Genomic DNA, 17,500 nt, shown 5'->3' with positions numbered 1-17,500 from the left:
AATAGTACAATAAGAACTAACCCAAACAGCAATAGGCAAGGCATATTAACATGGGAGAGAGGCATAATGCAATCACAGGTGTTATTAGAGAGGGCTAAGACAACAACTGGTAATGGTGACGGTTGGGTGAGGTGGTGTAGGAGGGGTGGTGTGAGGTGTAGGAGGGGTGGTGTGAGGTGTAGGAGGGGTGGTGTGAGGTGGTGTGGGGTGGGGTGGTGTGGTAGTGGGGTAGTGTGGGGGTGGTGTGGGGTAGTGTGGTGTGGTGTGGGGTAGTGTGGTGTGGTGTGGGGTGGTGTGGTGTACTGTGGTGTGGTTTGGGGTAGTGTGGGTGGTGTGGTTTGGGGTAGTGTGGTGTGGTTTGGGGTAGTGTGGTGTGGTTTGGGGTAGTGTGGTGTGGTTTGGGGTAGTGTGGTGTTGCTTGGGGTAGTGTGGGGTGGTGTGGGGTAGAGTGGGGTAGTGTGGTGTGGTTTGGGGTAGTGTGGTGTGGTTTGGGGTAGTGTGGTGTGGTTTGGGGTGGTGTGGGGTGGTGTGGTGTGGTAGTGTGGGGAGGGGTAGTGTGGGGTGGTATGGGGTAGTGTGGTGTGGGGTAGTGTGGGGTGGTATGGGGTAGTGTGGTGTGGGGTAGTGTGGGGTAGTGTGGTGTGGTTTGGGGTAGTGTGGTGGGGTAGTGTGGGGTATGGTAGTGTGGGGTGGTATGGGGTAGTGTGGGGTGGTGTGGGGTGGTGTGGGGTGGTGTGGGGTGGGGTGGGGTGGTGTGGGGTGGGGTGGTGTGGGGTAGTGTGGGGTGGTGTGGTGTGGGGTAGTGTGGGGTAGTGTGGTGTGGGGTAGTGTGGGGTAGTGTGGTGTGGGGTAGTGTGGGGTAGTGTGGTGTGGGGTAGTGTGGGGTAGTGTGGGGTAGGGTAGTGTGGGCTGGGGTGGTACCTCTCGTGCCAGGTCCTGCTCCACATTGTGCCTGGCTATGAGTATCCTCCGTTTGAAGCGTCGACACTCCAACTCCAGGTACTGTCTCTGTCTCCTCAACAGGTTGGCTTCCTCCTCAGCCTGACAAATCACATCAAACCAAACTTCATTTCATGCGTGGCTCAGTTGGTAGCATGGCGCTTGCAATGCCAAAGGTCGTGGTTTTGATTCCCGCTGGGGTCACACATACAAAAATGCAAACATGACTAAGTCGCTTTGGATAAAAGCGTCTGCTAAATGGCACATATTGTATTATAATGTATATTTATGTAGCACATTTAGTACAATAAAAATGCAGCGCAAAGTGCTTCACATCAATTAATAATAAAAAGTGACATTTCTAGACAAATAGATAAATTAAGAAAGTGAAACAATAAAACAGGAGACAGACAGACCATGGTAACACTTCACTTAAAGCCTCAAGGGCTATTGCTTGATAGCTTGTTATAAGGTTTAGAGCATCTTTATGACCAGTTTAGATCACACCAACTTTTGTTTTATCGTGATTAGGGGGAAGTAAGGCTTGCAATAAGCAGGAATGATACTCTTTATAGTGGCTTAGTAAAGACACATTTAGCTTTACATCTTTTATCCTGTTAACAGCTTTTATCTCAATAATTGACGTCGATGTAACTTGATAATACATATTGATGTAACGTGATAATTGACGTTGATGTAAGTTGATAATTCACGTTGATGTAAGTTGATAATTCACGGGAATCTTACTTGATAATGCACGGGAATGTTACTTGATAATTGACGTTGATGTAAGTTGATAATTCACGTTGATGTTACATGATAATTCACGTTGATGTAAGTTGATAATTAATGGGAATGTTACTTGATAATTGACGTTGATGTAAATTGATAATTGACGTTGATGTAAGTTGATAATTCATGGGAATGTTACTTGATAATTGACGTTGATGTAAGTTGATAATTCACGTTGATGTGACTTGATAATTCATGGGAATGTTACTTCATAATTTACATTAATGTAAGTTGATAATTGACGTTAATGTAAGTTGATAATTCATATTGATGTAACGTGATAATTTACGTTGATGTAAATTGATAATTCACGTTGATGTAACTTGATAATTTACGGGAATCTTACTTGATAATTCACGGGAATCTTACTTGATAATTCACGGGAATCTTACTTACATTTACATTTTTACATTTACGTAATTTAGCAGACACTCTTATCCAGAGCGACTTACAAATTGGTGCATTCACCTTATAGCCAGTGGGATAAGCACTTTACAATATGTTATTTTTTTTTGGGGGTAGAAGGATTACTTTATCCTATCCCAGGTATTCCTTAAAGAGGTGGGGTTTCAAGTGTCTCCGGAAGGTGGTGAGTGACTCCGCTGTCCTGGCGTCGTGAGGGAGCTTGTTCCACCATTGGGGTGCCAGAGCAGCGAACAGTTTTGACTGGGCTACTTGATAATTGACGTTGATGTAAGTTGATAATTCACAATGATGTTACATGATAATTCCCGTTGATGTAAGTTGATAATTAATGGGAATGTTACTTGATAATTCACGTTGATGTAACTTGATAATTCACAGGAATGTTACTTGATAATTGACGTAAATTGATAATTCACCTTGACGTTACTTGATAATTCACGTTGATGTAACTTGGTAATTCACGTTGATGTAACTTGGTAATTCACGTTGATGTTACTTGATAATTCACGTTGATGTTACTTTATAATTCACGTTGATGTAACTTGATAATTCACAGGAATGTTACTTGATAATTGACGTAAATTGATAATTCACCTTGACGTTACTTGATAATTCACGTTGATGTAACTTGGTAATTCACGTTGATGTTACTTGATAATTCACGTTGATGTAACTTGGTAATTCACGTTGATGTTACTTGATAATTCACGTTGATGTAATGTGTACTGTACCTGGAAGTGCTGGATGTTCTCCTTCTGTTTGGACAGCCACTCCTGCTTCTCCTTCTTAGGGGTCGACTGGTTCTCACTCAACTCCTACAGGACAGAGAGAAGTGAGTGTGTGTTTACCTCTTCCAGCTGCTCCTTGTGTTTCAGTGTGTGTGTGTGTGTGTGTGTGTGTGTGTGTGCGTGCGCCTCTCGTACCAGGTCCTGTTCCACGTTTTGTGTAAATAAGTGTCTGCGTTCGAACCAGGGACCCTCTGAACACACCTGCAAAGCAGCGTTAAAGGGATAGCTGCATGTCTATGGACAAGGTATGACAGCAATCCATGCTTTGGTTTTGGATTTCTGTCATACCTTGTCCATAGACTGCTTACAGGGTAAGAAAACCAATGTCTTTTTGTAATTTAGGTCAACTATCCCTTTAAGCTGAATTGAACTATAAACTACTCAAAAGCCATCAGACGTGCAGTCAGACTGCTCCTCAGGTACGACGGAGTCTAGATGGAAACTAGTAGCAATAAGTTGCCATCTACCAAACCAAACATATTTCACATCGGTGGAGCTCCAAACATTTTCTTATTCTGATTTGCAACAAGCTAGCTAGCATATGATAAAAAACAAATGCCGCATTGGCTACTAAAACTTTGTAAGACACGGTAGGAAAAGAGGGAAAACTTAAATACTCAGAGCCAATCAAGTGCAAGCCTTGAATACCAGCACTCCCATTCAATCACAAAGTTCCTGAAGTTCCTCCGACTTTCAATAGTTGAGGTCAACCAGACGGGATTTGGAAGGATGTTCACAATATAAAATGTACCATTACCTTCCGCTCTGGAAGCAGCGGCCCTTGCAGAGCAGAGCAAGGGGAATAACTACTTCTAGGTCTAGAGCGGGTGATGTCAAAGGTGAATGCAACTAGATTAGCGCACACTAACAGCTACCTATCTAGCCGTTCCATATCACTAACAGCTACCTAGCTAGCAGTTCCATATCACTAACAGCTACCTAGCTAGCGGTTCCATATCACTAACAGCTGCCTAGCTAGCAGTTCCATATCACTAACAGCTGCCTAGCTAGCAGTTCCATATCACTAACAGCTACTTATCTAGCGGTTCCATATCACTAACAGCTACCTAGCTAGCAGTTCCATATCACTAACAGCTACCTAGCTAGCAGTTCCATATCACTAACAGCTACCTAGCTAGCAGTTCCATATAATAATAATAATAATAATTAGTCATTTAGCAGACGCTCTTATCCAGAGCGACTTACAGGAGCAATTAGGGTTAAGTGCCTTGCTCAAGGGCACATCGACAGATTTTTCACCTAGTCGGCTCGGGGATTAGAACCAGCGACCTTTCGGTTACTGGCACAACGCTCTTAACCACTAAGCTACATAGCTAGCAGTTCCATATCACTAACAGCTACCTAGCTAGCAGTTCCATATCACTAACAGCTGCCTAGCTAGCAGTTCCATATCACTAACAACTACCTAGCTAGCAGTTCCATATCACTAACAGCTACCTAGCTAGCGGTTCCATATCACTAACAGCTGCCTAGCTAGCAGTTCCATATCACTAACAGCTGCCTAGCTAGCAGTTCCATATCACTAACAGCTACTTATCTAGCGGTTCCATATCACTAACAGCTACCTAGCTAGCAGTTCCATATCACTAACAGCTACCTAGCTAGCAGTTCCATATCACTAACAGCTACCTAGCTAGCAGTTCCATATCACTAACAGCTGCCTAGCTAGCAGTTCCATATCACTAACAACTACCTAGCTAGCAGTTCCATATCACTAACAGCTACCTAGCTAGCAGTTCCATATCACTAACAACTACCTAGCTAGCAGTTCCATATCACTAACAGCTACCTAGCTAGCGGTTCCATATCACTAACAGCTGCCTAGCTAGCAGTTCCATATCACTAACAGCTGCCTAGCTAGCAGTTCCATATCACTAACAGCTACTTATCTAGCGGTTCCATATCACTAACAGCTACCTAGCTAGCAGTTCCATATCACTAACAGCTACCTAGCTAGCAGTTCCATATCACTAACAGCTACCTAGCTAGCAGTTCCATATCACTAACAGCTACCTAGCTAGCAGTTCCATATCACTAACAGCTGCCTATTTAGCAGTTCCATATCACTAACAGCTACATAGCTAGCAGTTCCATATCACTAACAGCTACCTAGCTAGCAGTTCCATATCACTAACAGCTGCCTAGCTAGCAGTTCCATATCACTAACAACTACCTAGCTAGCAGTTCCATATCACTAACAGCTGCCTAGCTAGCAGTTCCATATCCCTAACAGCTACCTAGCTAGCAGTTCCATATCACTAACAGCTACCTAGCTAGCAGTTCCATAATCGGCTACCCTCACCCGCCTTTGACCTCCTCGTCTCCGCAGCAACAGGGCAGAGCCCAACTGAGTGATCCGGGTCAACAGCATGAATGTAACAGTTTTGCTTCCATCCCTGTTCCTGTCCCTCACTGGGCTCGAACGAGGGACGCCAAGCAGTGCTTGACCTAGTTCACCCATGAAGCAGCGTTACCTGTTGCGCCACAAAAGCCATGGCCCTTGTGTGTGTGTGTGTGTGTGTGTGTTAATACCTATTTGAGCTGTCTGTGTGTGTGTGTGTGTGTGTGTGTGTGTGTGTGTGTGTGTGTACTGATCAAAAATATAAACGCAACATGTAAAGTATTGTTCCCATGTTTCATGAGCTGAAATAAAAGTTCCCAGAAATGTTCCATACGCACAATATGCAATATGCCACAGATGTCTCAAGTTGACGGGAGCGCACAATTTGCATGCTGACTGCAGGAATGTCCACCAGAGCTGTTGCCAGAGTATTTAACGTTAATTTCCCTACCATAAATCGCCTCTGTCGTTTTAGGGAATTTGGCAGTACGTCCAACCGGCCTCACAACTGCAGACCAAGTGTATGGCGTCGTGTGGCCGAGTGGTTTGCTGATGTCAACGTTGTGAACAGAGTCCCCCTGGTGGCAGTGGGGTTATGGTATGGGCAGGCATAAGCTATGGACAACGAACACAATTGCATTTTATCGATGGCAATTTGAATGCACAGAGGACATTTTCCCAGTTCTTCCATGGCCTGCATACTCACCAGACATGTCATCCATTAAACATGTTTGGGATGCTCTGGATTAACGTGTACGACGGCGTGTTCCAGTTCCCGCCATTATCCAGCAACTTCGCACAGCCATTGAAGAGGAGTGGGACAACATTCCACAGGCCACAATCAACAGCCTGATCAACTCTATGCGAAGGCGATGTGTCGCGCTGCATGAGGCAAATGGTGGTCACACCAGAGACTGACTGGCTTTCTGATCCACACCCCTACCTTCTTTTTATGCATATCTGTATTCCCAGTCATGTGAAATCCATAGATTAGGGCCTAATTTATTTATTTAAATTGACTGATTTCCTTATATGAACTGTAACTCAGTAAAATCTTTTGAAATGGTTGCGTTTATATTTTTGTTCAGTACATATAAGTGTGTGTGTGTACCTATTTGAGCTGCTCTGTGTGTGTGTGTGTGTGTGTGTGTGTGTGTGTGTGTGTGTGTGTACAGTTGAAGTTGGAAGTTGACATACACTTAGGCTGGAGTCATTAAAACTCGTTTTTCAACCACTCCACAAATTTCTTGTTAACAAACTATAGTTTTGGCAAGTCGGTTAGGACATCTACTTTGTGCATGACACAAGTAATTTTTCCAACAATTGTTTACAGACAGATTATTTCACTTATAATTCACTGTATCACAATTCCAGTGGGTCAGAAGTTTACATACACTAAGTTGACTGTGCCTTTAAACAGCTTGGAAAATTCCAGAAAATGATGTCATGGCTTTAGAAGCTTCTGATAGGATAATTGACAACATTTGAGTCAATTGGAGGTGTACCTGTGGATGTATTTCAAGGCCTACCTTCCAACTCAATGCCTCTTTGCTTGACATCATGGGAAAATCAAAAGAAATCAGCCAAGACCTCAGGAAAAAAAATGGTAGACCTCCACAAGTCTGGTTCATCCTTGGGAGCAATTTCCAAATGCCTGAAGATACCACGTTCATCTGTACAAACAATAGTACGCCAGTATAAACACCATGGGACCATGCAGCCGTCATACCGCTCAGGAAGGAGACGCGTTCTGTCTCCTAGAGATGAACGTAATTTGGTGCGAAAAGTGCAAATCAATCCCAGAACAACAGCAAAGGACCTTGTGAAGATGCTGGAAGAAACAGGTACAAAAGTATCTATATCCACAGTAAAACGAGTCCTATATCAACATAACCTGAAAGGCCGCTCAGCAAGGAAGAAGCCACTGCTCCAAAACCGCCATAAAAAAACCAGACTACAGTTTGCAACTGCACATGGGGACAAAGATCGTACTTTTTTGAGAGATGTCTTCTGGTCTGATGAAACAAAAATAGAACTGTTTGGCCATAATGACCATCGTTATGTTTGGAGGAAAAAGGGGGCGGCTTGCAAGCCGAAGAACATCATCCCAACCGTGAAGCATGGGGGTGGCAGCATCATGCTGTGGGGGTGTTTTGCTGCAGGGGGGACTGGTGCACTTCACAAAATAGATGGCATCATGAGGAAGGAAGATTTTGTGGATATATTGAAGAAATCTCAAGACATCAGTCAGGAATATAAAGCTTGGTCACAAATGGGTCTTCCAAATGGACAATGACCCCAAGCATACTTCCAAAGTTGTGGCAAAATGGCTTAAGGACAACAAAGTCAAGGTATTGGAGTGACCATCACAAAGCCCTGACCTCAATCCTATAGAAAATGTGTGGGCAGAACTGAAAAAGCGTGTGCGAGCAAGGAGGCCTACAAACCTGACTCAGTTACACGAGCTCTGTCAGGAGGAATGGGCCAAAATTCACCCAACTTATTGTGGGAAGCTTGTGGAAGGCTACCCGAAACATTTGACCCAAGTTAAACAATTTAAAGGCAATGCTACCAAATACTAATTGAGTGTATGTAAACTTCTGACCCACTGGGAATGTGATGAAATAAATAGAAGCTGAAATAAATCATTCTCTCTACTATTATTCTGACATTTCACATTCTTAAAATAAAGTGGTGATCCTAACTGACCTAAGACAGGGAATTTTTACTAGGATTAAATGTCAGGAATTGTGAAAAACAGAGTTTAAATGTATTTGGCTAAGGTGTATGTAAACTTCCGACTTCAACTGTATATACAGTGGGGAAAAAATGTATTTAGTCAGCCACCAATTGTGCAAGTTCTCCCACTTAAAAAGATGAGAGAGGCCTGTAATTTTCATCATAGGTACACGTCAACTATGACAGACAAAATGAGAAAAAAAATCCAGAAAATCACATTGTAGGATTTTTAATGAATTTATTTGCAAATTATGGTGGAAAATAAGTATTTGGTCAATAACAAAAGTTTCTCAATACTTTGTTATATACCCTTTGTTGGCAATGACACAGGTCAAACGTTTTCTGTAAGTCTTCACAAGGTTTTCACACACTGTTGCTGGTATTTTGGCCCATTCCTCCATGCAGATCTCCTCTAGAGCAGTGATGTTTTGGGGCTGTTGCTGGGCAACACGGACTTTCAACTCCCTCCAAAGATGTTCTATGGGGTTGAGATCTGGAGACTGGCTAGGCCACTCCAGGACCTTGAAATGCTTCTTACGAAGCCACTCCTTCGTTGCCCGGGCAGTGTGTTTGGGATCATTGTCATGCTGAAAGACCCAGCCATGTTTCATCTTCAATGCCCTTGCTGATGGAAGGAGGTTTTCACTCAAAATCTCACGATACATGGCCCCATTCATTCTTTCCTTTACACGGATCAGTCGTCCTGGTCCCTTTGCAGAAAAACAGCCCCAAAGCATGATGTTTCCACCCCCATGCTTCACAGTAGGTATGGTGTTCTTTGGATGCAACTCAGCATTCTTTGTCCTCCAAACACGACGAGTTGAGTTTTTACCAAAAAGTTATATTTTGGTTTCATCTGACCATTTGATATTCTCCCAATCCTCTTCTGGATCATCCAAATGCACTCTAGCAAACTTCAGATGGGCCTGGACATGTACTGGCTTAAGCAGGGGGACACGTCTGGCACTGCAGGATTTGAGTCCCTGGCGGCGTAGTGTGTTACTGATGGTAGGCTTTGTTACTTTGGTCCCAGCTCTCTGCAGGTCATTCACTAGGTCCCCCCGTGTGGTTCTGGGATTTTTGCTCACCGTTCTTGTGATCATTTTGACCCCACGGGGTGAGATCTTGTGTGGAGCCCCAGATCGAGGGAGATTATCAGTGGTCTTGTATGTCTTCCATATCCTAATAATTGCACCCACAGTTGATTTCTTCAAACCAAGCTGCTTACCTATTGCAGATTCAGTCTTCCCAGCCTGGTGCAGGTCTACAATTTTGTTTCTGGTGTCCTTTGACAGCTCTTTGGTCTTGGCCATAGTGGAGTTTGGAGTGTGACTGTTTGAGGTTGTGGACAGGTGTCTTTTATACTGTTAACAAGTTCAAACAGGTGCCATTAATACAGGTAACGAGTGGAGGACAGAGGAGCCTCTTAAAGAAGAAGTTACAGGTCTGTGAGAGCCAGAAATCTTGCTTGTTTGTAGGTGACCAAATACTTATTTTCCACCATAAATTGCAAATAAATTCATAAAAAATCCTACAATGTGATTTTCTGGATTTTTTTCTTCTCAATTTGTCTGTCATAGTTGACGTGTACCTATGATGAAAATTACAGGCCTCTCTCATCTTTTTAAGTGGGAGAACTTGCTCAATTGGTGGCTGACTAAATACATTTTTTCCCCACTGTAAGTGTGTGTGTATATAAGTGTGTGTGTGTATGTAAGTGTGTGTGTGTATATAAGTGTGTGTATATAAGTGTATGTGTGTACAGTGAGGGACAAAAGTATTTGATCCCCTGGTGATTTTGTACATTTTCCCACTGACAAAGAAATGATCAGTCTATAATTTTAATGGTAGGTTTATTTGAACAGTGAGAGACAGAATAACAACAAAAAAATCCAGAAAAATGCATGTCAAAAATGTCATAAATTGATTTGCTTTTTAATGAGGGAAATAAGTACTTGACCCCTCTGCAAAACATGACTTAGTACTTGGTGGCAAAACCCTTGTTGGCAATCACAGAGGTCAGACGTTTCTTGTAGTTGGCCACCAGGTTTGCACACATCTCAGGAGGGATTTTGTCCCACTCCTCTTTGCAGATCTTCATTAAGGTTTCAAGGCTGACGTTTGGCAACTCGAACCTTCAGCTCCCTCCACAGATTTTCTATGGGATTAAGGTCTGGAGACTGGCTAGGCCACTCCAGGACCTTAATGTGCTTCTTCTTGAGCCACTCCTTTGTTGCCTTGGCCGTGTGTTTTGGGTCATTGTCATGCTGGAATACCCATCCACGACCCATTTCAATGCCCTGGCTGAGGGAAGGAGGTTCTCACCCAAGATTTGACGGTACATGGCCCCGTCCATCGTCCCTTTGATGCGGTGAAGTTGTCCTGTCCCCTTAGCAGAAAAACACCCCCAAAGCATAATGTTTCCACCTCCATGTTTGACGGTGGGAATGGTGTTCTTGGGGTCATAGGCAGCATTCCTCCTCCTCCAAACACGGCGAGTTGAGTTGATGCCAAAGAGCTCGATTTTGGTATCATCTGACCACAACACTTTCACCCAGTTCTCCTCTGAATCATTCAGATGTTCATTGGCAAACATCAGACGGGCCTGTATATGTGCTTTCTTGAGCAGGGGGACTTTGCGGGTGCTGCAGGATTTCAGTCCTTCACGGCGTAGTGTGTTACCAATTGTTTTCTTGGTGACTATGGTCCCAGCTGCCTTGAGATCATTGACAAGATCCTCCCGTGTAGTTCTGGGCTGATTCCTTACCGTTCTCATGATCATTGCAACTCCACGAGGTGAGATCTTGCATGGAGCCCCAGGCCGAGGGAGATTGACAGTTATTTTGTGTTTCTTCCATTTGCGAATAATCGCACCAACTGTTGTCACTCTCACCAAGCTGCTTGCCGATGGTCTTGTAGCCCATTCCAGCCTTGTGTAGGTCTACAATCTTGTCCCTGACATCCTTGGAGAGCTCTTTGGTCTTGGCCATGGTGGAGAGTTTGGAATCTGATTAATTGATTGCTTCTGTGGACAGGTGTCTTTTATACGGGTAACAAGCTGAGATTAGGAGCACTCCCTTTAAGAGTGTGCTCCTAATCTCAGCTCGTTACCTGTATAAAAGACACCTGGGAGCCAGAAATCTTTCTGATTGAGAGGGGGTCAAATACTTATTTCCCTCATTAAAATGCAAATCAATTTATAACATGATGCGTTTTTCTGGATTTTTTTGTTATTATTCTGTCTCTCACTGTTCAAATAAACCTACCATTAAAATTATAGACTGATCATTTCTTTGTCAGTGGGCAAACGTACAAAATCAGCAGGGGATCACTGTATATAAGTGTGTGTGTGTGTATATAAGTGTGTGTGTATATAAGTGTGTGTGTATAAGTGTGTGTGTGTATAAGTGTGTGTGTGTATATAAGTGTGTGTGTATATAAGTGTGTGTGTGTATAAGTGTGTGTGTGTATAAGTGTGTGTATAAGTGTGTGTGTGTGTGTATAAGTGTGTGTGTATATAAGTGTGTGTGTGTGTATATAAGTGTGTGTGTGTATATAAGTGTGTGTGTATAAGTGTGTGTGTATAAGTGTGTGTGTGTATATAAGTGTGTGTGTATATAAGTGTGTGTGTGTATAAGTGTGTGTGTGTATAAGTGTGTGTGTGTGTATAAGTGTGTGTGTGTGTGTATAAGTGTGTGTGTGTGTATATAAGTGTGTGTGTGTGTATATAAGTGTGTGTGTGTGTATATAAGTGTGTGTGTGTATATAAGTGTGTGTGTGTATATAAGTGTGTGTGTGTATATAAGTGTGTGTGTGTACCTCTTTGAGCCGCTCCTTGCGTAGTTTGTACTCCCGTTTCTGAGACTCCAGGAAGCTGCTGAGTTCTTTCTTCTGCTGGACCTGAATGTGCTGCTGGAACCTCTTCTCATCGTTGTTAAAGGTCTTCGCCTGCACACACACACACACACACACACGCACACGCACACGCACACGCACACACACACACACGCACACACACACGCGCACACACACACGTGTGCACGCACGCGCGCGCACGCACGCACACACACACGCACACACACGCACACACACACACACACACGCGCACACACGAAAGAGAGAAAATCGCATGAGCAGGAGTTGCAGTGTATTTCGTTTCCACTGTCCTCTGTGTAGAGAGTGTATAGCAGAGGTGACAAGGGCCACATCAGGATTTAGAAATGTAATCCATTAAAGGTCAGTCGTTTCAAAATATAAAAGGTACATTATCATTTCTACATACTTTCTATCTGGTTTAAGACGTCCAAGTGTAGCCTGAATAACCCTAAATAATAATTTCCTCCCTGAAAACGTGTTTGTTTTCTTACTAAATGCATCAGGGGTTGAGTCGGCTGGCGGGCGGTACTTTGGCCACCCAGAGTTCATTGTGTTTTCTGTGTGTCTGTACATCATTATCAATGTTTTTGATCAGTTTCTCTCCTGTGAAAAAAATTGTTATGCATGTGTTTGTGGTGTGTGTGTATATATATATATATATCTATCTCTGTCTCCATGTGTGTTTATGTCCGTCTCTGTGTGTGTGTGTATATGTCCGTCTCTGTGTGTGTGTGTGTGTGTGTGAGTGAGTGTGTGTGTGTATCATTGACGAATATAAACCTTGGATTACTGATGCTATGTAATGGCCAATGAGAGGCTTTGAAGCAACCGACCGCGATATAGGAATGAATGGAATTCTACAGTATCTCAATTAAATGACAAAATGTATTTATTATTTTATTTTATTTTATTTCTTTGTTTGCAGTGGGGACGGTAACATAAGTACTCTCTAAAAATTATACTTTAAATATGCATTTATTTCTGTAATTATTATGTTCAATTCACAAAATGTAATTTAAGACATTAAGGTGTCTGTAATAAAATATACTTGTCAAAAACGAATGTAGACATTATTTCTTACAACAGTGTACAAAAATGGCTGCGCTGTGGCTTCAAAACAGCGCCCCGCCAGTCATCTAGGGTTTATAAATATATGTGACACAAATTATATACATCATTGGTGTGTATTTCCGTCTCCGTGTGTGTGTGTGTGTGTGTGTATGTGTGTGTCTCCGTGTGTGTGTGTCTCCGTGTGTGTGTGTGTCTCCGTGTGTGTGTGTGTGTCTCCGTGTGTGTGTCTCCTTGTGTGTGTGTGTGTGTGTCTCCGTGTGTGTGTGTGTGTCCGTGTGTGTGTGTGTGTCTCTGTGTGTGTGTCTCCGTGTGTGTGTGTGTGTGTCTCTGTGTGTGTGTGTGTGTGTGTGTGTGTGTGTGTGTGTCTCCGTGTGTGTGTGTGTGTGTCTCCGTGTGTGTGTGTCTCCGTGTGTGTGTGTGTGTGTGTGTGTGTGTGTGTCTCCGTGTGTGTGTGTGTGTGTGTGTGTGTCTCCGTGTGTGTGTGTGTGTGTGTCTCCGTGTGTGTGTGTGTGTGTGTGTCTCCGTGTGTGTGTGTCTCCGTGTGTGTGTCTCTCTCTCTCTTATCTCCGTACATCTTTCTCCATGGCGGCCTGGTGTCTCTTGACCAGTTTCTCTATCTCCTGGGCGAAGCTGTTCCTCTGGCTCTCCAGCTCCTTGTCCAGACGGAGCCGGTGTTCGTCCATCTCGGCCTTCAGCTTGTTCTCCAGACCCATCAGGTGCTTCTGGTGCTGACGCCTCATCCTCTTGTAGCCTGACATCTGCTCCCTCAGCTCACTGTCCTGCTCGTGTTCCTGCATCTCACGAGTCACCTGGGGGGGAGAGAGAGGGAGTAAGAGTGGAAGTGAGAAAGCGAGAAGAGAGAGAAGAGAGAAGAGAGAGCGAGAGAGAGAGAGAGAGAGAGAGAGAGAGAGAGAGAGAGAGAGAGAGAGAGAGAGAGAGAGAGAGAGAGAGAGAGAGAGAAAAAAAAGGGGGGAAAGAGAGGAGATGTTGTGTTAACTTACTGTTGTGTCGAAGTTGTCGAGTGGTTATTCTAATTTAGAGAAAGAGTTTCCAAATGGACAAAGAGATTAAAACAAAATAAAAATAAAAGACTAAAGATGGAGAGATGACTCACCAGCGAGGCAGAGTGTATGGTAGCAAAGTGTTCTCACCAGTGAGGCCGTGCGTATGGTAGCAAAGTGTTCTCTGTTGCGTTCTCTGTAGTGTTTCCTGGGGGTTTGGGCAGGAGCGGCCAGAGGCTCAGTGGGATGGTCCTGCACCTCTGGGTCCTCATGGTAACACTCCTCTTCCTCCTGGCCAAGATATAAATCATCAACATCTTCATCATCATGAACAACATCATCATCATCGTCACATATCATATAATACAATTCAAAACAAATATATTTTTTTTAAAGTGAGAAGTAGGCATTGGTCTGAAGCCGAAAAAGGAAATTCACTAGACTGCGCCTACTTCACCCATGCTCCACCAAGGTTTTCTATCACACAGCTTTGACCTACTACATTAGCTATGGTGGTCTATTGTACATCAAACAATGTGTAGGCAGGTTGCATAGGATTGAAACCTTCTCGAACAGCCTAATACATACTCTTAGAGGAGGTTCTCACACAATAATGTGGTTTGCTTAAAAAGGTAAAGTATTGGATTCTTCACACACACCACACTAAGACATTATCCCATTACACTACCCTTTGCTTTTATACTTACAAGACAATCAGGCTTGATTGAGCTGTTTTGTATTGTAGTAATGTGGTGCCTGCCTGCATTTCCTTAGACCATTATTTTAGCAATACATTGAGTCATTGAGATTTCTTTTTATTTCATAACATCTTTATTTTGGTCTACATAACAGGTGGTGGTGTGTTGGACACAGTAGCTCAGATAGATAGAGCCTGTCTGCATTCCTGATTTATGTAACCGTTAGCTTACCTACGCAATATTGACATAAGCTCAGAACCACTTGTTTTGCAAACATGGTGCTGTTTTATCGATCGCTGTGCTGATCAATGGACAGTTCATTACCTCTGTCAAATTAAGTTGTTCATATTTGTATTTATTATTGCAATAAAGATAGTGGGGCTACAATAAAACACATTTATAATAGGCCTATATCTAAAAACCAATACAGCTGAATGATATACGCCGAGTGTACACAACATTAGGAACACCTTCCTAATATTGAGTTGCACACCCTTTTGCCCTCAGAACAGCCTCAATTCGTCGGGCATGGACTCTACAAGGTGGTGAAAGCGTTACACAGGGATGCTGGCCCATGTTGACTCCATGCTTCCCTCAGTTGTGTAAAGTTGAATGGTACAGGACGTCCAGCCTTGATACACACGGGAAACTCCTGAGCATGAAAAACCCAGCAGCGTTGCAGTTCTTGACACACTCAAACACTCAGTGTGTATGTATAAAGTGCCTTGGGAAAGTATTCAGACCCTTTGACTTTTTCCACATTTTGTTACTTTACAGTCTTATTCTAAAATGGATTAAATAAAATATAAATCTCAGAAATCCACACACAATACCCCATAATGACAAAAGCGTAAACAGGTTTTTAGATATTTTTGCAAAACAAAATAAAAAACAGAAATACCTTATTTACATAGGTATTTGCTAGGAGACCGGAAATTGAGCTCAGGTGCATCCTGTTTCCATTGATAATCATTGAGATGTTTCTACAACTTGGAGTCCACCTGTGGTAAATTCAATTGAGTGGACATGATTTGGAAAGGCACACCTGTCTATATAAAGGTCCCACAGTTGACAGTGCATGTCAGAGCTAAAACCAAGCCATGAGGTCGAAAGAATTGTCCGTAGAGCTCCGAGACAGGATTGTGTCGAGGCACATATCTCGGGAAGGGTACCCAAAAATCTCTGCAGCATTGAAGGTCCCCAAGAACACAGTGGCCTCCATCATTCTTAAATGGAAGAAGTTTGGAACCACAAATTCTTCCTAGAGCTGGCCGCCCGGCCAAACTGAGCAATCGGGGGAGAAGGGCCTTGGTCAGGGAGGTGACCAAGAACCCGATGGTCACTCTGACAGAGCTCCAGAGTTCCTCTGTGGAGATGGGAGAACCTTCCAGAAGGACAACCATCTCTGCAGCACTCCACCAATCAGGCCTTTATGGTAGAGTGGCCAGACGGAAGCCACATGACAGCCCGCTTGGAGTTTGCCAAAAGGCACCTAAAGACTCTCAGACCATGAGAAACAAGATTCTCTGGTCTGATGAAACCAAGATTGAACTATTTGGCCTGAATGCCAAGCGTCACGTCTGGAGGAAACCTGGCATCATCCCTACGGTGAAGCATGGTGGTGGCAGCATCATGCTCTGGGTTGTTTTTCAGCGGCAGGGACTGGGAGACTAGTCAGGATCAAGGCAAAGATGAACGGAGCAAAGTACAGAGAGATCCTTGATGAAAACCTGCTCCAGAGCGCTCAGGACCTCAGACTGGGGGGAAGGTTCACCTTCCAACAGGACAACGATCCTAAGCACACAGCCAAAACAACGCAGGAGTGGCTTCGGGACAAGTCTCTGAATGTCCTTGAGTGGCCCTGCCAGAGCCCGGACTTGAACCCGATCGAACATCTCTGGAGAGACCTGAAAATAGCTGTGCAGCAACGCTCCCCATCCAACCTGACAGAGCTTGAGAGGATCTGCAGAGAAGAATGGGAGAAACTCCCCAAATACAGGTGTGCCAAGCTTGTAGTGTCATACCCAAGAAGACTCTAGGCTGTAATCGCTGCAAAAGGTGTTTCAACAAAGTACTGAGTAAAGGGTTTGAATAGTTATGTAAATGTAATAGTTCCGTAATTAGCTAACATTTCTAAAAACCTGTTTTTGCTTTGTCATTATGGGGTAGTGTGTGTAGATTGATGAGGGAAACAAAAAACCCAATTTAATCAATTTTAGAATAAGGCTGTAACCTAACAAAATGTGTAAAAAGATCTGAATACTTTCCCTAAGGCACTGTATACATTTTTATTTAATTTTAATAGCAGGACACTGTAAAGTCCATTATCCCTCAGAAGAGTATGAATTAGGGTGTTTGAGAAGGTTTGAATCATGAGCAACCTGCCTACCTGTTTGAAGTACAATAGGGTGAAATAGGCTTTGTGGTGCTCCTGTGAATTTCCTTTCTTTTTCGGTGTCAGACAAATGCCTACTTCTCACTTAAAACATTGTTTTTTTTGTATATAATTCCAAATGGTTTTTACACCGGAAGGTAATCTTCTGTTAAAGGTGCATTATACAACATTTCCACATGCAAAGCCAGATTTTCTTTTTTTTTTGCGACCACAATTACTGTCATTGGCATTGCAAATGTCACCTTTAATGCAGCATCTGAGAAAAGGTCTGGACCTTAATGGCACAGGTGGTGTGCTTGCATAGCTGCAAGGGTTGCTGGTCTAAACCTTGGTCTGCTGGCTGTTGCCCTCTAAAAATCAGTTTCAAATTAACTAGAGTGCGAGTCTTGCATTGTAAAATATGACTTTCCAAT

The 17,500-nt window shown here is 43.3% G+C and overlaps 1 protein-coding gene across 2 annotated transcripts in view; it reads right to left on the bottom strand.

The window, feature by feature from the left end:
* Nucleotides 1–17,500, bottom strand: part of LOC121579105 (serine/threonine-protein kinase TAO1-B-like) — a 79,015-nt gene that overhangs the window by 7,986 nt on the left and 53,529 nt on the right. For both annotated transcript variants that reach the window (XM_045224203.1, XM_045224204.1), the window contains 5 exons: nucleotides 14,145–14,285; nucleotides 13,566–13,802; nucleotides 11,866–11,994; nucleotides 2,889–2,972; nucleotides 922–1,041 (listed from right to left, as the gene is read on the bottom strand). In XM_045224203.1, coding sequence (XP_045080138.1) covers nucleotides 922–1,041; nucleotides 2,889–2,972; nucleotides 11,866–11,994; nucleotides 13,566–13,802; nucleotides 14,145–14,285 — 711 coding nt within the window. The remainder of the gene's footprint in view (nucleotides 1–921; nucleotides 1,042–2,888; nucleotides 2,973–11,865; nucleotides 11,995–13,565; nucleotides 13,803–14,144; nucleotides 14,286–17,500) is intronic.

Source organism: Coregonus clupeaformis, chromosome 13, assembly GCF_020615455.1.
Source record: "Coregonus clupeaformis isolate EN_2021a chromosome 13, ASM2061545v1, whole genome shotgun sequence".
Classification (NCBI taxonomy): domain Eukaryota; kingdom Metazoa; phylum Chordata; class Actinopteri; order Salmoniformes; family Salmonidae; genus Coregonus; species Coregonus clupeaformis.
The sequence above is the reverse complement of the archived record's forward strand: the minus strand, read 5'-3'. Positions and strand labels throughout refer to the sequence as shown.